Genomic DNA, 25,001 nt, shown 5'->3' with positions numbered 1-25,001 from the left:
ATGGGGGACATCTGTGCTGTCCCCAGGGTGCCGGCCATCCCACTCTTCGCTGGAGGGTTTGCATCAGCCAGGATGAACCGTCAGGCCCGTTGGCTGCAGGACGAATCCAGCATGGGCCCTGCCCGAGCACGGCTGTTTGATTCTCCGGCTCTCGCCTGTTTGCCTGTCGTGAATGGGGTCGCGGTGGCTGCTCAGGGTATCTGAGAGGACTGTACGAGCAGTGTGTGACCCTGGAGCTGGGCCCTGGCTCGGGGCTGGAGTGTTTCATTCTTTGTGCTTCTCTCGTTTGGCGCCATCGCCTCTCCCTTTCCTCTGAGCAGCTCTCGTAGTTGATGACCTCCAGAAGCGTCAGAGCTGGCCCCCGGGTTGCTGTGTCACTGGGGCGTCACTGGCGTTCAGCATTGTCACTGGAGTGTTACGGGCGCACCTGTGTCTTGTCTGCATTGTTCTCTGGTCTGCAAACGAGGTTCTTGGTCCCGGACCGTAACGTGTGTCAGCATCAAACAAGCGTTTCCCGCGTGCTAGGTACACACTGGGCTGACTTAACTCTGTTGTTGAATACTCCCAGCAAACCCACGCAGGTGCTGCACCCCTCCCGCATTGTACAGCCGAGGAAGGTGGGTCTTACGGGGTGAACTTGCCAACAGCTGAACCTTGGGCTCACAACTGATTCCCACTGCAAGCCGAGGTTTGCAACGTTGAAGGAATGTAGGGATGGATCCGATGCGTGTATCTGTGTGTAGTAAATGTCGTCTTGGGGAAAAAAGAAAGAGACCTTCCATAGACTGCGTTCTTTCTCCGCTTGTTTTGTTTTTTAAAGATTAGTTTATCTGAAAGGCAGAGGGACAAAGATACAGGGAGAGGAGAGACAGGGAGAGAAGAAAAGATCTTGTATCCACTGGTTCACTCCCCACATGGCGGCAACAGCCAGGCTGGGCCAGGCGGAAGCCAGGAGCCTGGAACTCCATCTGGTCTCCCACGTGGGTGGCAGGAGCCCAGGCACTTGGGCCGTCTTCTGCTTTCCCAGGCGCATTAGTAGGGAGCTGGATCGGAAGTGGAGTGTCCAGGACTCAAACTGGCGCTGCAGTATTGGATGTTGGTATCACAAGTAGTAGCTAGATCTGCTGAGCCACAATGCTGGGCTCCTAGCTTTTTTTTTTTTTTTTTTTTTTTTTAAGGTTGGCTTTTTGCATTCTCGCCCTGGGTTCCTTTAAGTATTACACAAATTCGCCTTGGCAGGTGGTGGCTGCTCCCTCGGCTCCCTTGCCCGGGGCGCGTTGCCAGTCTGAGAATGGAACATCATGCAAATGACCCCCAAGGTGATGAACTGATGTTTCTTTGAAGAAAACCGCACCTGCGCAGGCACCCTCTGTGCTCCGTGTTGTGGGGCAGGGCCCATCACTCTTCCTGGGTGTCCTTGGCCTTCCCAATGGGGGCATCAATGATTCTAGCTTTCTGAGGGCCCAGCCTGAAGATGAGCTCTTTACTTCTGGACTGATGCGACTTTCAATGCAATTAATTACGCTCGGAGTCCCTCGTGCAGGTCCTCTGCTCTCTCCATTCCCCCAGAGTACTTCATTGTCTCAATTATGTTAATGGGGGAAGAGGCAGTCCTTATTGATGGCCCGATAAATCTGCAGCCGTGATTTCGGGCCATGTGGCTGCCATCAGTCTGAACAGCTGGGCCATCGCTCACCCTCTGTCGGAGGCAGACAGCCCAATTAGTACTCTCCACTCCTTGGTTCTCCATCGCTAGCATCCACCGGCCAAGGAAGAGGTGATTGAGGGACTGATTCACAAAGGCGCACGTGCGTATGCACACACACACACACACACACACACACACTAAAAGGAAAAGAGGTTGCATGAGCAGAAAGCAGAGAGACCAGACCCAGAAATCCGTTCATGAGCAGCAGGGCACCTTGTCCGAGCACTCAGGTGCTACGTCTCGTGTGCTGCGCTAACACGGCCACCCCAGCCCCTTCGGCTGTGGCTTGCCGGGCATCCCGCATGTCTGTGGCTCTGGCCGAGCCACAGGGCACACTCAGCAGGTCGGGCTTGCCCTGGGCTCTGAGCTCCCCTTTGCCACGGCTGCACTGTCGGCAGGGCTGGCTTGGGAAGTGGACAGGTTCTCAGGGGTTGCATCCCCAGAGGGTCTTTGGTTTTCTTTCATTTTTATTTTATTTATTTTATTTCGGATGTTTTGCCATCTGTGCTACCCCTGCAAGAATAGTACCGTGGACTTCTGTGGCGTAGCAGGTTAAGCTGCCACCTGTGACCCTAGGCACTTGTTTTAGATCCGGCTAGTCCACTTCCAATCCAGCTCCCTGCTAATGCACCTGGGAAAGCAGTAGGAGATGGCTCAAGTGCTTGGGCCCCTGCCACCCACGTGGGAGACCCAGAAGAAGCTCCTGGCTTCAGCTTAGCCCAGCACTGGTCATTGGGGCCATCTGGAGAGGGAACCGGCAAATGGAAGATTCATTCTCTCTCTCTCTCTCTCTCTCTCCCCCATCTCTCTGTCACCCTGACTTTCAAAATAATTTTTTAAACAGAATAGTACAGTGGATTTCTGCATATTCATCTCCTTTCTGGCCAATCATTACAATTCTGCCTCTTTTCTTCTCTCTCCTTTCCTCTTCTGCCACTCTCTCTCCTCCCCACCTCCCTCCAGCACCCACACACCTGTGTGTGTCTGTGCACACGTTTGGTTTTCGATGGGCAGGTTCGCCGTGCTTTGCACACATCAGCACCATTGTCTCCTAAGTACAGGGATGGTCTGCACATGTCATCACACTCAGGGAGCCTAACGTCGATACGACACACTTTCCCTGTACCTAGAGTTTCCCAAGCAGTCTTCGCAATGCCCTTTGTGGCTGTGGGTTTGAAACCCAGCATGCAGTCCACCTTGTGAGATGTGCGGTTCTCGGATCTTTCCGGTCTCCTTTGATCCCCTCCTCCTCTTTCTTGTGTGGCACTGCTGGTTGAAGGAGCAGGCTGGGCTTTGGCAGACCATTCCTCACGGTGGATTTGCTTTGCCCCTGTGGTTGGAGCCACGGGAGTGTGGACAACCTGGAGTGAGCCTCTCTTCCCTCGGATGGAGAAGGTGGTGCTGCCTTCCTGCTGGGCTGTTGCTTCCTTCTGGGTCCCCAGGAGCCTTTTTCTTTTTTCAAAAAGATTTGTTTACTTGAGAGGCAGAGTCACAGACAGAGGGAGGGAGGTCTTCTATCTGCTGGTTCACTCCCCAGATGGCTACAGCCGTCAGCTGGGTGGATCTGAAGCCAGGAGCTGTGGGGAGCAACTCGGACTAGACTGTTACTGGAATTAAGACTTATTCTATGCATCTGCTTTCCCACAATATGGCGCTGAGAAGGGAGTAACAGCTTCTACACAGCTGCCTCCAGTTCAACCAATAAACTGTAGGACCTGCTCCTGATTGGAGGAGAGCAGCGTACTCGGCATGTGGGTAGCAGAGTTGGGATTGGCGGAAGAGGACTATAAAGGAGGAGAGAGACAACATGCACCAGGAACATCTAAGGGGAACACCTGTGCAGCCCCCGAGAGAGCCGGCCGGCGGTGTGCCGCTCCCCCGCGGAAGTGGGGAAAGTGGCAGGGGGAACCGCCCTTCCACGGAGGTGGAAGGGTCGGTAGCCAACCCGGGAAGAACCAGCAGCAAACCCGGGAAGGGCCGAGCAGACCAAAGAACAGCGCAGGGTCCTGTGTCGTTCCTCCGCGAAGAGGGGGAGTGACATAATGGTGCCGTGACTCGGATATGAAGCCTAGGCAGGGTTTAGTGTCGTTCCTCCACGAAGAGGGGGAGCTACAAGGAGCCAGGAGCTTCTTCTGGGTCTCTCATGTGGGTGCAGGGGCTCAAGCACTTGGACCATCCTCCATGGCTTTTTCCAGGCCATTTGCAGGGAGCCGGATCAGAAGTGGAGCAGCCGGGACTTGAACTGGTGCCTGTGTGGATGCTGGCGCTGCAGGCAGCAGCTGAGCCCACTGCGCCACAGCGCCAGCCCCTCTGTGAGCATCTCTGTGCATCAGGCTCTGCTTTCTGGTTGGTTGTCCCAGAAAACATGGTTCTGTAATAAACTGGATCGTGTCTAAGCTGCCTACAACACACCTCAGCCTGGAGGTGCCCTAGGTTGCTCCTGAGTGTTCTGGGTTTCTTTTGTTGTTTGTCTTAAATACATATTTATTTATTTTAGAGATTTTATTTATTTGAAAGGCAGAGTTAGACTGACAGCGGTCTTCCATCCACTGGCTCACTCCCCAAATGGCTACAATGGTCAGAGCTGGGCCTATCCAAAGCTTCTTTCAGGTCTCCCACATGGGTGCAGGGGCCCAAGGACTTGGGCCATCTTCTACTGCTTTCCCAGGCCACAGCAGAGAGCTAGATCGGAAGTGGAGCAGCCAGGACTTGAACCGGCACCCAAATGGGATGCTGGCACTACAGGTGGTGGCTTGACCTGCTGCACCACAGTGCTGGCCCCACGTTTTTTATTTATTAAAAGGCAGAGAGCAAGTGAGAGAGATCTTCCATCTGCTGATTCATTCCCCAAATGCCCACAACAGCCAGGGCTCGGCTGGGCTGAAGTCAAGAGCTTGGAACTCCATCTGGCTCTCCCACGTGGGTGGCATCACCTGCTACCTCCCAGGGTGCACACTAGCAGGAAACCGGGGTGGAGAGCAATGCCAGGACTTGATCCCGGCACTCTAGGGTGGAATACGGGCATCCCAAGTGGCACCTTCACTGCTGCAGCCAACGTCTTCCTTTGAAGAGAAGCAACAGGGCAAACCTTGGCTTGCGGTGGTCAGGACACAGGATGGCTCGGAGGGAGAAGCCTGCGTGTAGAGATGCGAGGGACCCCTGCACAGCTTGTGAAGCAGACAAGGGCATCTCCTCTGCTGATGGCTGGCACCTGTCTGTCTTGGTGCAGGCCAAGTTCCCAGGGGCCCGGGTCTGTTCACAGAGAGCTCTGGCTTGGAACCATGCACGCTCATACAAGCAGAAGGGCACCAGAGATGCCGCGATGTGGTGCTGGTGGTGGTGGTGGGGTGCTGGTTGGTTTAGTCTTGGCAGCAGCCACTGTCCCGAAAGCTGAAAGCTTCCACAGAGGCTGGGACCCCCGGGGCTGGTGAGGCTGGAAGGAGAGAGGGAAAGGGAGTGAGTGTGAGTGTGGAGGGAGGCGGGCCAGGTGGGACTTCGGGTGTTGGAGACGCTGTGGGTGTGAAGAGCTGTGGTGGCTTCAGCGAGGGAGCTGTGCCTCTCCAGAGAGTGGGGCCCTGCCCAGGGGCTCCCGAGGCCTTTGTGCGGCAGTAGCCATGGGGTTTGCAGGGTGGGCTCTCTGGCCGTGGTGGGAAGAGTGCAGTGACCTGGAAGCTGGGCCGACTGTCCCATTCTCCTCCCTGGGCTGCCCCCTTCGCCTGCTACTTCGTGCTGCCTTTTTTTCCCAAGATTGATTATTTATTTGAAAGGCAGGGTTAGAGAGTGATGTAGAGTGAGAAAGAGAGAACTCTTCTGTTGGTTCACTCCTCAGGTGGCTACAGCAGCCAGGGCTAGGCCAGGCTATAGCCAGGAACTTCACCCCACTCTCCCAGGTGGGCGGCAGAGTCCCAAGCATTTGGGCCGTCTTCTGCTGCTTTTCCCAGGCCATTAGCCGGGAGCTCGTTTGGAAGTGGAGTGGCTGGGTCATAAACCAGTGCCCATATGGGATGCTGGCAACGCAGTGACAACACCAGCCCTTATGTTTTGTCTTTAAGTTTATTTTATTTATTTGAAGAGCAGAGTGACAGGGAGTGAGAGTGTCCACTCTTCATATACCGCTAACAGCCGGGAACTCCATCCTTGTCTCCCACATGGGTGGCAGGGTCCCAAGCGCTTGAACCACCACCTACGGCTTCTCCGGTGCACCCGTGGGAGGCTGGATCGGAAGTGAAGGTGAGGCGCCATCTGATACGGGATGCAGGCAACCCGGCGGCGGCTTGACCCGCTGTGCCACGACACCAGAGATGCTGCGATGTGGTGGGGGTGGGGCCCCCCCACCCAGCCCTCTTCCCCTGCTTTTTAACAAGTGGCAGCAGACAGGGTGGGCCAGCCGTGTGAGTTCTTAGGACCAGTGAACTCCTAGAAGAGGTTTTCAGTAACCACAGGCAGGTGTGTCCTGGGGAATTCATTTCTTTTTTGTTTCTAGGACAGAACACTGAAGCAACTCACCTTGGAAAGAGAAAGGGTTGGCCAGCGCTGTGGTTCACTAGGCTAATCTTCTGCCTGCAGCGCCGGCACTCCGGGTTCTAGTCCCTGTCGGGGCACCGGATTCTGTCCCGGTTGCTCCTCTTCCAGTCCAGCTCTCTGCTGTGGCCCGGGAGTGCAGCGGAGGATGGCCCAAGTGCTTGGGCCCCGCACGTGCATGGGAGACCAGGAGAAAGCACCTGGCTCCTGGCTTCGGATCAGCGCAGTGCGCCGGCCACAGCAGCCGTTGAGAGGTGAACCAACGGCAAAAGGAAGACCTTTCTCTCTCTCTCTCTCTCTCTCTCTCACTGTCTACTCTGCCTGTCCAAAAAAAAAAAAAAAAAAAAAAAAGAGAGAAAGGGTTTATTCAGCCCACAGTTAGGGAGGCTCAAGTCCCACATGGGGCAGCTCTGCTGATGTGGCCTCTAAGGAGGGTGGTAGATGGCAGTGCTGGGAGGAGCAGGGAGCAGAGAGGGCGTGGCTGCCCACACTTGGGCGGGCTTGAGCGAACTCCTGCCCAGGGCACACCCTGCTGACGTGAGGGGCTGGTCCCACCTCCCAGGCGTTCCGCTACCCCCACCCTGGGGGACCACACCTTTAGCACGTGGACCTGGGCCGGGGTACGGGTGGCAGCAGTGGGGTAGCAGGCTGTGGCTCGCTCTGGCCTCTGCGTCCCTTACCTGCAGGAGCAAGGTGCGGAGCTGCGCCATCGCAAAGGGGCCCTCAGTCGGCCGCGGTTCCAAGTGCGGTGCTTGCGGTCGGGAGTGTGTCTGGAGGCCTCAGCCCCTGAGTTCAGCTGCGCTGGCTACATGACGGGGGACACGTCTTCCCATAAACGTTGTAGCCGACCCTGCCTCCGTCATTTCCTTCTTGAGTACAGACACCAGCGCTGTTGTCCGGAGGTAGAGTTGTTGGAGAGAAGCTGCTGGTACCCGGTAGTGGCAGGATGGGTGCCAAGGTCAGGATGGGTGCCAAGGTCAGGAAACCGTCTCCACCTGGTTAGGGCCACCAGGCCTGACCACGCTCACCTGGACGACAAAACTGTTCAGCTGCCGGGAGCTGTCTGGGGCTGGTGTAAGGATGCTGACACCTGTGGCTGCTTCTCGGGTCTAACTGACGTGGCCTAGTCCCCGCTCCCTAGCCCGTGTGTCCTGTCTGGGTGGGGCTGGCAGGGGGAGCCCTTGAGTGTTTCTGGGGGTGGGAGAGGCCTGGTGTGGGGACTCTCCCTTGCTCAGCCTTCTCTCTACCACTGGACAGTGAAACGGGGTGGTGGGAGGTAGCGGGAGGGAGGTGGGCATTAGCAGGGGGACCCCGGAGAGAGGAGCAGCTGTCACAACGAAGCCGCTGGAGACAGACCCTGGACGCTGGCCCAGGCCCGTGGGAGGACAAGGGAGCAGCAGAGGGGGCGTGAAGGGCACGTTTCTGGCCAGAGCTGCGGCGCGGTCAGGCTGTGGCTGAGAGTGAGGACCTCCATTGCTTTGTGTCTGGTGCTGCCTCTTCCTGCATGTTCTAAGGGCAGTGCAGGGAGACAGCGAGACAGAGGCGTGTACCGCTGTTCTGCGTAACCTGGGGAGACGGGAAGGGGGGGTCTTTTTGTGGGTTTACCTGGGTCGTGCCACATCTTCAGGTTCACATCTGGCTTCTTTTGGCTCCGCACACATACTGAGACCTACTTTGCACATGTGAGCTAGAGACGTGTTAGAGGGAGCCACTCAGCCTCACGGCTCTGACGGGCTGGGCTGTCTGGTTTCCTCTTTGTGTTTTCTTAATATTTTTACATATTTGCAAGACAGAGGCAGAGAGAGAGGTCTTCCATCCACTTGCTCATTCCCCAAACGGCCGCTACAGCCGGGTCTGGGCCAGGCTGAAGCAGTAGCCGCCGGGAACTCCATCCAGATCTCCCGTGCGGGTGGCAGGGGCCCGAGCACCCAAGCTGATGTCGTGCTGGCCCGTCCGTGTCTTTCTGTGTGGACATCTCTTCTTGCTTCCACTGTCCCCACAGCCTTTGCAAAGCAGGGTGTTTAGAAGGCTGGAGCGGGTGACGCTACAGATCGGTAAACCCGTGTGGCAATCGCCATGTTACCCTTTACTCTGGCAACACGGCCGTCAGGCTGTGTCTAAGGGAAGGGCAGACAGGCCCTTGGGTGTCGGCCACCCCGTGGTGTCTGTCAGCCCGCCCGAGCCTGGTGGGGCTGCTCTGCCCTCACGTGGGGCTTGCCCGGCAGGAGCCCGCAGGTTCAGGTTCCAGCGAGTTGGGGTGCGTGTTGGGGCAGAGCAGGGTGAGCCACCGCGTGGAATCCCGCATCTTGTGTTGGAGCGCTGCTCTGCTTCTGATCCGGCTCCCTGCTAGCACAGACGCTGGGAGGCAGTGGGCGATGGCCCGAGTACTGGGGTTCGTGCCACTTACCTGGGAGACCCAGACGGCGCTCCTGGCTTTGGCCCGGCCTAGCCTTGCCTGTTGTGGCACGTGGTAAATGAACCAGTGGATGCAAAATCTCTCTCCCCAGCTCTCCCCCACCCCGTCTCTCTGGTTTTCAAATCTGTCTTAAAAGGAGTAAGAATTGATGAGTTTGCATTGGGAGGAGCAACGGGAGATGCTGCAGGGTGAAGCCGTGTTTTGCAGCCACGTAGGTGGGGTCACTACCCAGCGACTAAGTTATTTTAAGACCTGCCTAGAGGCCGGCGCCGCGGCTCACTAGGCTAATCCTCCGCCTTGCGGCGCAGGCACACCGGGTTCTAGTCCCGGTCGGGGCGCCGGATTCTGTCCCGGTTGCCCCTCTTCCAGGCCAGCTCTCTGCTATGGCCAGGGAGTGCAGTGGAGGATGGCCCAAGTGCTTGGGCCCTGCACCCCATGGGAGACCAGGAGAAGCACCTGGCTCCTGGCTTCGGATCAGCGCGGTGCGCCGGCCGCGGCGGCCATTGGAGGGTGAACCAACGGCAAAGGAAGACCTTTCTCTCTCTCTCTCTCACTGTCCACTCTGCCTGTCCAAAAAAAAAAAAAAAGACCTATGTAGAGCAGGGGAAGGCGTGTGGTCTGCTTTTCATGAATGATAATAAGGACTTACCTACTTTCCGGGGCCACAATGTGTCGTTTGCTTTCAGCGACCAAGTCATTGGGTCACCAGCATCTAGGGTTGTACAGCCACGAGTGACCACCTGCACCCCTCGGGGCCAACTGGGAGAATCTTGTCCCATCTCAGACCCTGTCTTTGAGGACCCTGCGTATTGTCACTGTGTGGGTTCTTTCTAGGAGGTTCTGTGTGTCAAACAAGTTGGAACTCTTAACATTTTTACATATTTGCAAGACAAAGAGGCCTGCCCCGTGTTGCAGCCTCTGGAGATGGAACCACCATGGGCTTCTTCCCGTGGCAGCTCTGAGGGGGCTCCTGTGCCCAGCCCACCGCGGTCCCCAGGGGGTGTGCACGCCAGCTCCAGACACGCACTCTGGATGGGGGGTCCTCGCCTGCCTGGACCCCCTGCAAGGAACACAGCAAGGCCCAGTGCCTACCGTTGTGGGCATGCCCGGAGCCACTGCCCTGGCTGTGCCTGATGGCAAAGGCCAGGGGAGGAGCCCACCCACGCTGCCGTCTTTGCATCTGGGGGATGTGAGTTGGGGGAGCTGTGCCAGGGGGGTCGTGGAGGCACTGACTGCTGTGTGGCCCGGGTCAACGTGGAAGACAAAAAACCACTCCTGGTAATTTGCTTGTCCACAAAGCCGGGTTGATCTTGCTGCAGCCCCCACTTCCCCCAGATCTGTCACCTGTGCACCGGAGGGAGCTGCTCCCTGGGGTGGGCCGTTGGCAGTGTGCTGGGTGGCAGCTGTGGCCGGCGCCTCCCCTTCCCACTTGTCGGGGTGACCGCGGGGGGGTCCTGCCTGACTCTTGTCCTCTGCCTGCAGGTGGTGCTCCCCACGTTCATCCTGGAGAAGCGGTCCTTGCTGGAGATGTACGCGGACTTCATGGCGCATCCAGACCTGCTGCTGGCCATCACCGCCGGGGCCACGCCGGAGGAGAGAGTGATTTGCTTCGTGGAGTATTATCTCACGGCCTTTCACGAGGGCCGCAAGGGGGCCTTGGCCAAGAAGCCCTACAACCCCATCATCGGCGAGACGTTTCATTGCTCCTGGGAAGTTCCCAAGGACAAGGTCAAGCCGAGGAGGACTGCTGCCCCCTGTCCTGCCGACCCGCCCGGGCGCCCGGGGGCCGATGACTCTTCCCAGAGCTACAAACTCAGGTTTGTGGCTGAGCAGGTGTCCCATCACCCGCCCATCTCCTGCTTCTACTGTGAGTGCAAGGAGAAGAGACTGTGCGTGAACACTCACGTATGGACCAAGAGCAAGTTCATGGGCATGTCCGTGGGCGTCTCCATGATAGGGGAAGGTAAGCCACGTGGTGTCGCTGGGCCTTGGCTCTCAGGCCGGGACGTTTGTACCCCCGATAGACTGGTGATTGTGTTATGCATGGTGATTTCTGTTATTTTTTTTTTTTAAAAAAAGGATTTATTTACTTATTTGAAAAGCAGAGAAACAGAGAGAGAGGTCTTTCATCCACTGGTCCACTCCCCAGATGGCCACAATGGCCAGGACTGCACCTATCCAAAGCCAGGAGCTTCTTCCAATCTCCCACGTGCACGCAGGGGCTCGTTGTAAGACCATAAGGGAGCCACAGGGAGGTGCGGGGGTGGGGAGAGTGTTCTGAGAACGACTGCCCGAGCAGGTGGGAACAGTGGAGAAGGGCGTGGTGCTGAGGGCCTGGGGGTTTGCTTTGGTTCAGAGGTGAGGCCTGGGGGAGGAGGGCTCCCTAGGGTTCTGATCTGAGCAGGTGGGAGGCCGAGTGAGGGGGGTGGGGGCCGAGTCTGGAGGGAGAGTGTAGGAGCGCAGTGCTGGGTGTGTTACGGTTTGGGCATTGAAGCAGAATGAATGAGTAGGCAGCTGGTATCTAAAAATCTTCTTGAAAATATGTATTATAGAAAGCTGTGCATGGAATTCAAATTTTTTTTTGTCTGTCCAAATAAGCTTCTCTTGTAGTTCATTTTTCCATGAACTTTTTCAAACGGCCTTGGAGATACAGGCTGGGGTTGCAGGAGAGGCCCCGGCAGAGGTAAAGCCTGTGACCCAGGCCTTGGGATGGGCGAGATCACCGAGTGAGCGCTGTTCCCCTGCCCTCCCTGCTGTCAGAGGCCCAGGGATGCACAGCCAAAGCACGTGCGACAGGAGAGTGTGCTCCTGGGGGCCTAGAGACAGGGACCAGCTGCTGTGACAGCCACGTGACGTGGAACCAAGCAGCGGGCATTGGCTTTTGGACCACGGAGGTCACTGGTGACCTTGACAGAGGTTGCCATGGAGCCCTGCTAGTGAAAATCCCATTGGGCCGGTGCCGCTGCTCACTAGGCTAATCCTCCTCCTTGCAGCACCGGCACACCGGGTTCTAGTCCCGGTTGGGGCACCGGATTCTGTCCCGGTTGCCCCTCTTCCAGGCCAGCTCTCTGCTGTGGCCCGGGAGTGCAGTGGAGGATGGCCCAAGTGCTTGGGCCCTGCACCCCATGGGAGACCAGGAGAAGCACCTGGCTCTTGCCTTCGGATCAGCGCGGTGTGCCGGCCTCGGCGGCCATTGGAGGGTGAACCAACAGCAAAGGAAGACCTTTCTCTCTGTCTCTCTCTCTCACTGTCCACTCTGCCTGTAAAAAAAAAAAAAAAAAAGAAAAGAAAAAGAAAATCCCATTGGAACAAATTCCAGAGGGGCCGGGAAACAGAGCAGATCCAGACAGCTCTTGGTTCTCTGTGTGCAGCTGTGCCGGTCAGTAAAACCACTGGGCTTCCTTCTGTGGCTCCTCTCAGGGCCAGAGGGCGCCCCGGGGTGCTGGAGGTCCTGTGCAAGCAGGATGGTGACCCCACAGCTGCTGCAGGTGCACCTGCTATCAGCGTCACAGGCCCCTGCAGGATGGTGACCACAGCAGAGAGCTGGCCTGGAAGAGGGGCAACCGGGACAGAATCTGGCGCCCCGACCGGAACTAGAACCCAGTGTACTGGCGCCGCAAGGCGGAGGATTAGCCTAGTGAGACGCGGCGCCGGCCCCATAGCCTATTTTCACAACTAAATCATCAAATCTTAGGGCTGGTGTCATGGCGTAGCAGGTTAGGCCACCACGGGAGATGCTGGCATCTTCTATCAGACCACTGATGTGAGCCCTGTGCAGCCGGCAGCCAAGGGGCGCAATAGGGCTCGCACCTTCGTCTCGGGTCAGTCAGTGTCAAGGAGTTCACCAAGAATTCATCTGTTTGTAAAACAGGCCAGGGACCCCCCTGTCGCTAGCGTGCCCCCAGACCACCTAGGTTCAGGCTTGGTCCACAATTCAGAAGAGAGTGGGGTTGTGTGTACAGGGGAGTAGTAATGCACAGGCTTGTCTTGGAGGGAGACAGAGAGCTGCTGTCCGCTGGTTTACTCCCCAGGTGCCTCTGTTGGCCCTTGGCTTGGAGCCAGCGACTCAATCCAGGTCTCCCACGTAGGAAGCAAGAACCCAGTCATTGGAGCCGTCACTGCTACCTCCCAGGGTCTGCATTAGCAGGAAGCTGGGGTCAGGAGCCAGAGCCAGGCTTGGACTCCGGACACTGATGTGAGACACAGGCGTCCTAACCACTGGGCCCAAGACCACCTCTCATGTCTCACTTGTAAGGAGGCTCATTCCCCCCGGGACACTTTGCTGTGAGAATGCAATGGTGCAGCCACTGGCCAGCCGGGAACATGCCAAGGCCAGGCTTGTGTGGCTTTTGCTGCCGCCGAGAGGGGTGAGCGAGGACTGGCAGAGGGGGGTCTCATTCCTTAGGGAGCCCTTACCAATGCTGGCGGTACTGCAGCTCTGAGAGTCTGCCCACCCTGAGCCCCCCAGGGTTTGTAGGCCCAGCAGGGAGGAGAGACACATGTGAGCCATCCAGCTCCTCCCTGCGCTTGAACCCAAGCCTCTCCGCCCAGCCTTACTCATTTCCCAAGTTCACTTCCCAGTGGGTTCAGTTGCTCCACAAAGCTTAGCAAACCTCCGTGGCATCCAGCTACCCCTTGTTTAACAAGAGGAGCCTGAGGGGGCCAGCTGCCCACGGTCACGTGTAGAACCCGCAACGGCACCCCCTGCCCTCGCTACAGCCAGGACAAGGGATGCCGGGCGGGCACTTGATCTTATCCCTCTGAAAAGTGCAATGATTTCATTTTATTTTTTTTTAATTTATTTGGAAGGCAGAGTGACAGAATGAGACATGTACGTGCGTGCACACATACACACACACACACACACACATATCACATCTGCTGGCTCACTCCCCAAATGACCTCAACAGTCAGGTTTGGGGCAGGCTGCAGTCAAGAGCCTGGAACTCCATCTGGGTCTCCCACGAGGGTGACAGTGCCCCAAGCACTTGGCCATCCGATCTGCTACCTTCCCAGGTGCATTAGCAGGGAGTTGGATGGGAAGTGGAGCAGCCAGGGCTCACATCAGTGGTCTGATAGAAGATGCCAGCATCTCCCGTGGTGGCCTAACCTGCTACGCCATGACACCAGCCCTAAGACTTGATGATTTAGTTGTGAAAATAGGCTATGGGGCCGGCGCCGCGTCTCACTAGGCTAATCCTCTGCCTTGCGGCGCTGGCACACTGGGTTCTAGTCCCGGTCGGGGCGCCAGATTCTGTCCCGGTTGCCCCTCTTCCAGGCCAGCTCTCTGCTGTGGCCAGGGAGTGCAGTGGAGGATGGCCCAAGTGCTTGGGCTCTGCACCCCAAGGGAGACCAGGAGAAGCACCTGGCTCCTGCCATCAGATCAGCGCGGTGTGCCGGCCGCAGCGCACTGGCCGCGGCGGCCATTGGAGGGTGAACGAACGGCAAAGGAAGACCTTTCTCTCTGTCTCTCTCTCTCTCACTGTCCACTCTGCCTGTCAAAAAAAAAAAAAAAAAAAAAAAGAAAAAAGAAAAGAAAGAAAATAGGCTATGGGGGGGACCCCAGATTTTATTAATGTGCACAGACACGGGAGCCAGGCACGAGTCCCAGGCCTCAAGGGAGAGCTGGCTTGCGGAGGCTCCTATGGAGCTAAAGAAACAAACAAGGGCTCAGCACGTGCCAGTGAAGAAGGGAGTGGGAGGCTGTGGGAGCCTGGCAGGTGCACAGCCAGTGAGGGCAGGTGGAGCACCTGCGGGCGACTGTCCATCAGACCCCGGCCTCTCGTTCCCGTGACAAGCTCTTTCCTGGACAGAATGTGGACGCTGGCTGGAGAAGGCCCTGCCCGCATCTGCTGTATGCTGGACGTGATGGCCTTCTCACAAAGCATGGCGTCTCCAAGCCATTGAGGGGTCTGTAGCTGCTCTGACCAGCCATGGGGAAAACGCTGTGGGGGGCCGCTTTTCAGAGCCGCAGTCTGATGTGTGCGTAAGAAGTCAGAATCCGAGAGGCTTCCGGGGGTCGCTCCGCGTCCCTGGGCCAGGACGGGTGAGCGTGGGCGGGGCGAGCAGCAGGTGGCGTGCTGGGTGAGGCAGGCGTCTGAGCTCTGTCTATGGGGCTGAACAGGCAAGCCTGATTCGGGTGAATTTCTGGAGGGGTGGAGGTTGGAGCCCAGGGATCTCCTCACGAGCCACAGGGAGCTGCCCCTGTGCAGCACTGAAGGGGTTAAACCCACGTGGCAGGGCCCAGGCTGTGGCCTCCTGGCTGGCATAACCTGCTAGTGCTTGCTGTCGAATGGTGACAACATGCTAAGGACACGCCCTGCCCCCCACCCCCCGCCCCGGGAGGGTCTTATTGGCAGTAAGAAGTGGGCGGGATCTGTCTATAAGAAGTGGCAGTGACATCGGTCCGAGCTGGGACTGCTCCAGGGCTCTGTGACTTCCTAGGTCTCCGAGGGCCCCACTCACCCCTTGAGATTTGTCCTGGGCAGGGGTCCTTATTTACCAACAAAACTTCGCGTCCAGGGGATGCACCCCCTGTTTGAGTTTGTGCTTGCTCTGAACCCCCAACACGACAAATCCTTGAGAGATGAGAGAAGACACGGGGGCGGCTCTCCCCTCCTGGTGGTCTCCCAGCTCTGTGTGCATGGATGACCCCCTACCCACCTCCTGCAGGTGCTGGGTTCAGCAGGTCTCCCTCCTTCCCCGTAGCAGGGGCGACTCAGACAAGTCTGGTGGATTCCGCATTCACTCACGGTCTGCGGTGTGCAGCTGAGGCCACGGCGTAGAGGGGCCTGCCCCGGGGAGCTCGCGTGCCCGTGGGCGGGTCAGGCAGGAGGCAAGGTGCATGCGTGAGCTCTGCAGAGTGCCCGCCAATCACACGGGAAGGGCGATGCAGAGTGTGGCGGAGACGCGGTGCTGTGGTTTGCAGTGGGGTACACCTCAGTAAGAATGGGGAATTCGCTTTTTAAAAGATTTATTTATTTCCTTGAAATGCAGAGTGATAGAGATCTATCCCTTGGTGCATTCCGCAAATGGCCACAATGGTGGGCTCTGGACCGGGTCCAAGCCAGGAGCCTGGGGCTCCATCCTGGTCTCCCACATGGATGGCAGAAACCCAAGCACTTCAGCCATCTTCCACCGCCTTCCAGGCACATTAGCAGAGAACTGGATCCAAAATAGAGCAACTGGGGCTCAGACCAGTACTCTGATACGGGACGGCTGCTGTGCCACGGTGCCAGCCCCAGAATAGAACCGGGGTTGGGGGGCATCAAGTGAAAGCTTGAAGCCAGCGAGGAGCCAGCCATGTGAATTGTGTCCGAAGGGGTGTCCAGGCAACAAGACCAGCAAGGGCAGAGGCCCTGGGGTGTTCAGAGGATAGTAGGGCAGGGTCGGGGAGACAAGGTCAGGGAGCACGGAGGGGCCGGAGCTTTTACGGAGTGACACAGGCCCTGCTGGACTGAGTAGCACCCCCAGGACAGACTGAAGGTGGGAGAGGGGGGCCGTGACACGGAGACAGAACAGGAATCTTTTCTTCCTCCTCTTTCCACTCTACAGATAAGCACGATGAGTTTAGATCGCGATTGGTTGGAATAACTGCTCAGTGAATGGACTATCTTTTTTTTTTTTAAGTTTTATTTATTTATTTGACAGGTAGAGTTACAATGAGAGGGAGAGACAGAGAGGTCTTCCATCTGCTGGTTCACTCCCCAGGTAGCTGCAATGGCCAGAGCTGCGCCGATCCAAACCCAGGAGCCAGGAGCTTCTTCCGGGTCTCCCACGCGGATGCAGGGACCCAAGCACTTGGGCCATCTTCCACTGCTTTCCCAGGCCACAGCAGGGAGCTGGATTGGAAGTGGAGCAGCCGGGACTAGAACCGGTGCCCATGTGGGACGCTGGTGCTGCAGGCGGAGGATGAACCTACTGCGCCACAGCGCCACCCCTGGACTGTCTTTTGATGAACCAGACTCCACACCTCCCTCTTCCCCCTGCTTCCCTGCTCTGTGGTCCCATCACCCCTCTGGAGTGGCCAGCCCTCCCCCTTTGGCTGTGCCAGCCACAGGCCCTCCCTGCCCCCACCCCATAGCTCAGCAAGCACATGACCTCCTCTCACTGTCCCCGGAACTGTCGTCCTTGACCGTTTCTCTATCTATGAAGAGAGGAGATCTATTTAACTCACAGTTTGAGGAGTTCAAAGTTCGACATTGGGCAGGGGTCCCATTGGTTTGGCCTCCAGTGAGGGCAAGGGTGGGAGCAGATGTTGAGGTGACTGGTTGCATGTCAAATAGGAAGAGACTGGGGTCCCACACTACCTTTCAAGGACATGCCCCCAGTGACCTAAAGACCTCCCACTAGCCCCCCCCCCCTCAAATGTTTCACCGCATCCCAGGAGCACGACCCTGGCACTAAGCCCTTAACACGTGGGCCTTTTGGGGACACTTTACATCCAAACTAATATGCAAACTATAGTACTTAGAAGGCTACAATAACCTGCCCTTGATAAAGTCCTCAGTACCAGAGAGAAGACAATGACGCATTTCTGCAACTGTTACCCGTTACTTATCACGATTACTATTGGTGACATACATACATATATATGTGTGTGTGTGTGTATATATATGTGTATATATCTTATAACTTTTTTTGACAGAGTTAGACAGTGAGAGAGAGACAGACAAAGGTCTTCCTTTTCCATTGGTTCACCCCCCAAATGGCCACTATGGCTGGCGCACCGTGCTGATCCGAAGCCAGGAGCCAGGTGCTTCTCCTGGTCTCCCATGCAGGTGCAGGACCCAAGCACTTGGGCCATCCTCCACTGCACTCCCTGGCCACAGCAGAGAGCTGGCCTGGAAGAGGGGCAACCGGGACAGAACCCAGCGCCCCAACCGGGACTAGAACCCGGGGTGCTGGTGCCGCAGGTGGAGGATTAGCCTAGTGAGCTGTGGTGCCGGCCCAGCTTTTTTATTTTTTAAGTAATACAAATTTCATAAGTACAACTTTAGGAATATAGTTAATTTTCCCACCATACCCGCCCTCCCACCCACACTCCCACCCCGCCGCTTCCTAGCTCTCCCCTTCCCAGTGCCATTCTCCATTAAGATTCATTTTCAATTAACTTCCTACACAGAAGACCAACTCTATACTAAGTAAAGGTTTCAACAATTTGCACACACACACACAACTAAGTATCATAGTTAACTCTTACAATACAACTCATTGAGGACAGAAGTCCTGCATGGGACATAAGTAGATAGTGACTCCTGTTGTTAATTAACAATTAACACTGTTATGTATGAGGTTAGTGACCACCCGAGACTCTTGGCATAAGCTGCCTAGGGTATGGAAGCCTTTTGAATCCACAAACTCTGTCAGTATGTAGACAAGGCCATAAGCAAAGTGGAAGTTCTCTCCTCCCTTTAGAGAAAAGTACCTCCTCCTCTGATGGCCACTCCTTCTGTTGGGGTCTCACTCACAGAGATCCTTCATGTAGAATATTTTTTGCCACATTGTCTTGGCTTCCATACCTGAAATGCTCTCATGGTTTTTTTTTTTTTTTTAAAGATTTATTTATCTGAAAGATAGTTACACAGAGAAGGAGAGGCAGAGAGAGAAAGAGGTCTTCCATCCACTGGTTCACTCCCCAGTTGGCCACAAAAGCTGGAGCTGTGCTGATCCAAAGCCAGGAGCTTCTTCCAGGTCTCCCATGCGGGTGCAGAGGCCCAAGGACTTGGGCCATCTTCTACTGTTTTCCCAGGCCATAGCAGAGAGCTGGATCGGAACTGGAGCAGCCGGGACTCGAACCGGTGCCCATATGGGATGCTGGCACTGCAGGCGGCGGTTTTACCTGCTACACCATAGCGCCAGCCCTGCAATTGTCATTCTTTGAGTCTGCTCTGTGGACTGCTTCCCATGTTGGAACATTCTCTCCTTTTTAATTCTATTATAATCACTCGACACTTGATCCTATTTATATGGTCACTTTAACACTTAATCCTATCTAAATGTTCACTTTAACACTTAATATGATCACTTTAACATGATGACATTTTTATCACTCAGCTTAATGGGATTTGGGGTTGATGACAAGTTGTTAAACTATATCCTTGTAAGTTAGTCCTTAGGAATGTATGCAGAACTATACAGCTTTACAGTTACAAACTTCCTCCTCCCTCTTTTTTTTTTTTTTTTTTTGACAGGTAGAGTTAGACAGTGAGAGAGACAGAGAAGGGTCTTCCTTCCGTTGGTTCACCCCCCAAATGGCTGCTACGGCCGGTGGGCTGCGCTGATCTGAAGCCAGGAGCCAGGAGCTTCTCCTGGTCTCCCATGCGGGTGCAGGGCCCAAGCACTTGGGCCATCCTCCACTGCACTCCTGGGCCACAGCAGAGAGCTGGCCTGGAAGAGGGGCAACCGGGACAGAATCCGGCACCCCGACTGGGACTAGAACCCCGGGGTGCCGGTGCTGCAGGCGGAAGATTAGCCTAGTGAGCCGCGGCACCAGCCTCCTCAATTGGCTTTATACACACGTGATTAACTCTGTTAAGCAATGAGTTCAACAAATACTATGAAGAGAAAAAAAATGGAAAACTAAAAAAAAAAAAAACACCCCATAACTATTTCTCAACAGTCAAGACAAGGGCAGCTCAGGTCAACCCCTTCACTTCTACAGATTGGATTTAGGTGCTCGGTTAGTTATCACAGATCAGGGAGAACGTATGGTATTTGTCCCTTTGGGACTGACTGATTTCACTAAGTATGAGGTTTTCCAGATTCATCCATTGAATTGCAAATGAACAGATTTATTTTTTTTTTTACTGCTGTGTAGTATTCTATAGTATATATATATATCCCATAATTTTTTTATCCAGTCTTTGGTTGATGGGCATTTGGTTGGTTCCATGTCTTAGCTATTGTGAATCGAGCTACAATAAACATGTGGCACAGCGGGTTAAAGGCCTGGCCTGAAGCTCCGACATCCCATATGGGTGCCCTTTCAAGTCCTGGATGCTCCTCTTTTGATCCAGCTCTCTGCTATGGCCTGGGAAAGCAGCAGAAGATGGCCCAAGTCCTTGGGTCCCTGCACCCATGTGGGAGACCCGGAAGAAGCTCCTGGCTTCAGATCGGCACAGCTCTGGCTGTTGCAGCCATCTGGGCAGTGAACCAGCGGATGGAAGACTTCTCTCTCTCTCTGTCTCTACTTCTATCTGTAACTCTGTCTTGCAAATAAATAAATCTTAAAAGTAATCATGAGGGTGAAGATAACTCTTCTATTTACTGATTTCACTTCCCTTGGGTAAATCTCCAGGGGTGGGTGGCTGGATCATATGCTAGGTCTGTATTCAGATTTCTGAGGTACCGCCATACTGTCCTCCAAAGTGGCTTTACCAGTCTACCTGTCCCCCACGGCCTCGCCAGCATTTGTTGTTTATTGATTTCTGTATGAGAGCCATTCTAACTGGGGTGAGGGGGAGCCTCAAGGTTTTGATTTGCATTTCCCTGATGGCTAGTGATCCTGGGCATTTTCTCATGTGTCTGTTGGCCATTTGGATTTCCTTTTTTGAAAAATGTCTGTTTAAGTCCTTTGCCCATCTCAACTGAATTTGTTTTGTTGTTGTGGAGTTTCTTGTTCTTTGTATATTCTGGTTGTTTCTCCTTTATCAGTTGCATTGTTTGCAAATAATTTCTCCCATTCTGTTGGTTGCCTCTTCACTTTCCTGACGGCTTCTTCTGCAGTGCAGAGACTTCTCAGTTTGATGTAATACCACTTGTTAATTTTGGCTTTGGCTGCTGTGCCTCTGGGGTCTTCTCCAAGAACTCTTTGCCTGAGCCAATGTCTTGCAGGGTTTCCTCAATGTTCTCTCATAATGCGATGGTGTTGTGTCATGGATTTAGGCCTTTAATCCATTTTGAGTGGATTTTTTGTGTAGGGTGTAAGGTAAGGCTCTTGCTTCATGCTTCTGCACGTGGAAATCCAGTTTTCCCAGCATCATTTGTTGAAGAGACTGTCCTTGCTCCAGGGATTGGTTTTAGCTCCTTGGTCAAATATATGTTGGTTGTAGATGCTTGGATTGATTTCTGGTGATTCTGTTCTGTTCCATTGATCTATCCATTTGCTTTTTTGTGGCAGTACAGGCTGTTTTGATTATAACTGCCTTGTAGTATGTCTTGAAGTCTGGTATTATGATGCCTCAGGTTTGATTCATTTTATAAGGTTGCTTTATCTATCTGAGGTCTCCTGTGTTTCCATATGAATTTCAGCATCATTATTTCTGTGACGAACATCTTTGGTATTTTGGTTGGTATCACATTGAATCTGTAAATTGCTTTCAGAAGAATGGACATTTTGATGATATTGATTCTTCCAATCCATGAACATGGAAGATTTTTCAATTTTTTTGTGCCCTATTCTATTTCTTTCTTTAATGCTTTATAATTCTCATTGTAGAGATCTTTGACATCCTTGGTTAACTTTATGCCAAGGTATTTTATTTTATTTTTTTTAGGTATTGTGAATGGGATTGATCTTAGAAATTCTTTCTCAGCCATGGCATTGTCTGTGTATACAAAGGCTGTTATTTTTGTGTATTGATTTTGTATTCTGCTACTTTACCAACGTCGTCTATGAGTTCCAGTAGTCACTTGGTGGAGTCTTTTGGATCCCCTGTATATAGCATCCTGTCATCTGCAAGTAGGGATAGTTTGACTTCCTCCTTCCCAATAGGTATCCCTTTGATTTTTCTTGCCTAATGGCTGTGGTTAAAACTTCCAGAACTATACTGAATAGCAATGGCAAGAGTGGGTATCTTTGTCTGGTACTGGATCTCGGTGGGAATGCTTCCAGCTTTTCCCCATTCAATAGGGCTTTGGCCATGAGTTTGTCATAGACTGCCTTGATAGTATTGAGGAATGTTCCTTCCATACCCAGTTTGCTTAGAGTTTTCTTCATGAAAGTGTGTTGTATTGTATCAAATACTTTCTCTGCATCTATTGAGACAATCATTTGCTTTTTATTCTTTAGTTTGTTAATGTGGTGTATCACATGATTGACTTGTGAATGTTGAACCATTCCTGTATACCAGGGGTAAACACCACTTGGTCTGGGTGGATGATCTTTCTGATGTGTTGTTGGATTCCATTGGCTAGAATTTTGAGGATTTTTGCATCTATGTTCATCAGAGAAATTGGTCTGTAATTCTCTTTCTCTGTTGCGTCTTTTTGAGGTTTAGAAATTAAGGTGATGCTGGCTTCATAGAAAGAATTCGGGAGGATCCCCTCCCTTTAAATTGTCTTGAATAATTTAGGAAGTGGAGTTAGTTGTTCTTTAAATGTTTGGTAGAATTCAGTGAAGCCATCTGGTCTGGGCTTTTCTTTGTTGGGAGTGCCTTTATTACTGATTCAATTCCATCTTGGTTATGGGTCTGTTTAGGTTTTCTGTGTCTTCATGGTTCAATTTAGGCAGGTTGTATGTGTCCAGGGACTTATTCATTTCTCCTAGGTTTCCCAGTTTGTTGGCCAACAGCTCTTTGTAGTACTAATTTCTGATGATTCTTTTTATTTTGGTGGTGTCTGTTGTTACGTTTCCTTTTTCACCTCTAATTTTATTGATTTGGGTCTTCTCCTTTTTTTTTTTTTTGGTTAGTTGGGCCAATGGTGTGTCAATTTTATTTTTTCAAAAACAGCTCTTTGTTTTACTGATCTTTTGTATTTTTTATTTTCCATTCAATTTTGCTGACTTCCAGCTTCATTCCATTGTGGTCTGAGAAGATGCATGGTGTGGTTTAGATTTTTTTGAATTTGCTGAGACTTGCCTTATGACCTAGCACGTGGCCGATCCTAGAGAAAGATTTGTGCACTGCTGGTAAGAATGTGTATTCTGCAACTGTAGGATGGGAAGTTCTGTACATATCTGTTAGGTCCATTCTGTCTATAGTGTCGACTAAATCTGCTGATTCCTTGCTGATTTTCTGTCTGGTTGATCTGTGCATTGCTGAAAGTGGGGCATTGACATCCCCCATTACTATTGTATTTGAGTCTATGTCTCCTTTTAGATCTCTCAGTATTTCTTTCGAATACCCAGGTACCTGTAATTAGATGCATATACGTTTGTAATAGTTACATCTTCCTGTTGAATTGATGTCTTAATCATTCCATAGTGCCTTCTTTGTCTCTTAACAGTTTGTGTGTTAAAGTCTATTTTGTCCGATACTAGGATGGCCACACCAGCTCTGTTCTGGTTTCTTTTTTCTGTCCTTGCACTTTTCAGTCTGTGTGCTTCTTCACTGATGAGATGTGTTTCTTGTAGGCAGCAAATAGATGGCTTTTTTTTTTTTTTGACAGGCAGAGTGTACAGTGAGAGAGAGAGACAGAGAGAAAGGTCTTCCTTTGCCGTTGGTTCACCCTCCAATGGCCGCCATGGCTGGCGCACTGCGGCTGGCACACCACGCTGATCCGAAGCCAGGAGTCAGGTGCTTCTCCTGGTCTCCCATGGGGTGCAGGGCCCAAGCACTTGGGCCATCCTCCACTGTACTCCCGGGCCACAGCAGAGAGCTGGCCTGGAAGAGGGGCAACCGGGACAGAATCCGGCGCCCCGACCGGGACTAGAACCCGGTGTGCCGGTGCCGCTAGGTGGAGGATTAGCCTAGTGAGCTGCGGCCCCGGCGATGGCTTTGTTTTTTAATCCATTCAGCCAATCTGTGTCTTTTAACTGGGGAGTTGAGGCCATTTACACTTAAGGTGACTATTGATAAGCAATGGCTTTGCCCTGCCATTTCTCCAAATATATTTCTATTTTTTACTTTGAATTTCTTTTGAACTTTTACTGGAACATTTCCTTCCTTTACCTCCTTTTGTAGTGATGACTGTGTTTCTGTGTTTCTGTGTGCAACACATCCTTAAGCATCTTCTATAGGGCCAGAAGGGTGGTGACAAATTCTTCTTTATTTGGCATTTGTGATGCTTTTATCTTTGTACTCTGCCTCTGTAGATAGGTGGAATGCCTGCCTTTAGTGAATATCTAGAGATGTGTGGTAGGTGTGGCCAGGGAGCTCTGTTCAGTGCTCCAGGCTGAAGGGCGTGTCTGTGGTGACACACCCAGGTTTGGTATGGTAAATCTCTTTTTTGTGTTTTATCAGAAAGGAGATTTATTATGATCAGCTGAGTTTTTCTTCTCTAAGGAGACCAATGCCTGCGTGCTAGCCCCAGTGAGTGTAATATTTGTCTGCTCTGTCCCAAGAACCCCACAAAGGATCTGTGCAGTCATCAGTGTAAGTTCAGATTCCCGGGCCGTGTCCCGCACCAGGTAACCAGGGTGCCCTGAGAGTGTGGAGTGCCCCACAGTGGCTGCCCAGTGTCCCAGCCACACAGGGAGTCCTCCCACACAGCCTCAGTGTTTTCACAGTCCCAGCACACAAGCCTCCCACAGTCATGAGCACCCATCCCCCTGTTAGTTCTCCCCATGAGTCAGGAGTCTCCACTAGGTGCAGACATGAGCTGGTGCAGCTGTTACATTGTCCAAAATGGCACCCACTGTATCAACTTGTTACAGGACAGCATTGTAAGGTGATCAGGCAGAGAGAAATGTGCCCCTCCTTTTTTTTTCCTCCCCTCTAGTTGGTAGGTATACTGTACCCCACAGGGCTCCTCCTGCAGCTGTATTGCTAGCAGCTTGGGCTGCTGTGGTCTGCTCTCACCTCACCCCCCACGCTGGTGTGTAGGCTCTTGTCTGCTGGGTCCTGAGCTGTGGGTGTCCACGCCCTCCACGTAGGTCCACTGTGTCCCTCTAATTTGCATGGAGTTCGCTCTGCCATTTTCTCTCTAACTCTTCCCTGAGACTGCACTCTCTCCACTTTTTTTAAGCTATCCTCTCCTAGACCAGAGCAGTAAGCTCCTTCCCTTCTCCACCATCTGGGAACCTCCTCCGACAAAGTCCTTTTTTGAAGAAAATATCCTTTGATTTATTTTCATCTTTTATTTGAAAGACAGAGAATGGAAAGAGAGCTGCTATCGGCTGCTTCTCTCCTCCAGTGCCTAGAACAGCCAGGGCTGGGCCAGCCGGAGCCAGGAGCCAGGAATAGCATCTGGGTCTCCCACCCATGTGGGTGGCAAGGAACCAAGTACTTGAGCCCTGACCTGCCGCCTTCCTGGAAGCTGGATCGGAGGTGGAATCAGGACTAGACCTGGGCACCCACATGCCCGTCCCACCCGAGGAGGTCCTTTGAGCCCCACTGCCCCCACTCAGTCCCGGACATCAGCCGTTGGCAGTCATGGGGTGTCTGCGTCTGGGTGCTGGAGGCCTCCGGTGGCCAGGGCCTTAGCTCCCTCGCTCCCTGCAGGCAGTGGATGGGGTCCACAGCAGTTCACTCA

At 53.5% G+C, this 25,001-nt stretch overlaps 1 protein-coding gene across 3 annotated transcripts in view; it reads left to right on the top strand.

Moving 5' to 3' along the window:
• OSBPL10 (oxysterol binding protein like 10) overlaps nucleotides 1-25,001 on the top strand; it is a 300,684-nt gene that overhangs the window by 263,949 nt on the left and 11,734 nt on the right. For all 3 annotated transcript variants that reach the window (XM_051858914.2, XM_008266099.4, XM_002716244.5), the window contains one exon: nucleotides 10,128-10,608. In XM_051858914.2, coding sequence (XP_051714874.2) covers nucleotides 10,128-10,608 — 481 coding nt within the window. The remainder of the gene's footprint in view (nucleotides 1-10,127; nucleotides 10,609-25,001) is intronic.

Source organism: Oryctolagus cuniculus, chromosome 4 (assembly GCF_964237555.1).
Source record: "Oryctolagus cuniculus chromosome 4, mOryCun1.1, whole genome shotgun sequence".
Classification (NCBI taxonomy): Eukaryota; Metazoa; Chordata; class Mammalia; order Lagomorpha; family Leporidae; genus Oryctolagus; species Oryctolagus cuniculus.
Note: the sequence above shows the minus strand (reverse complement) of the source record. Positions and strands in the feature narration are given on the sequence as shown.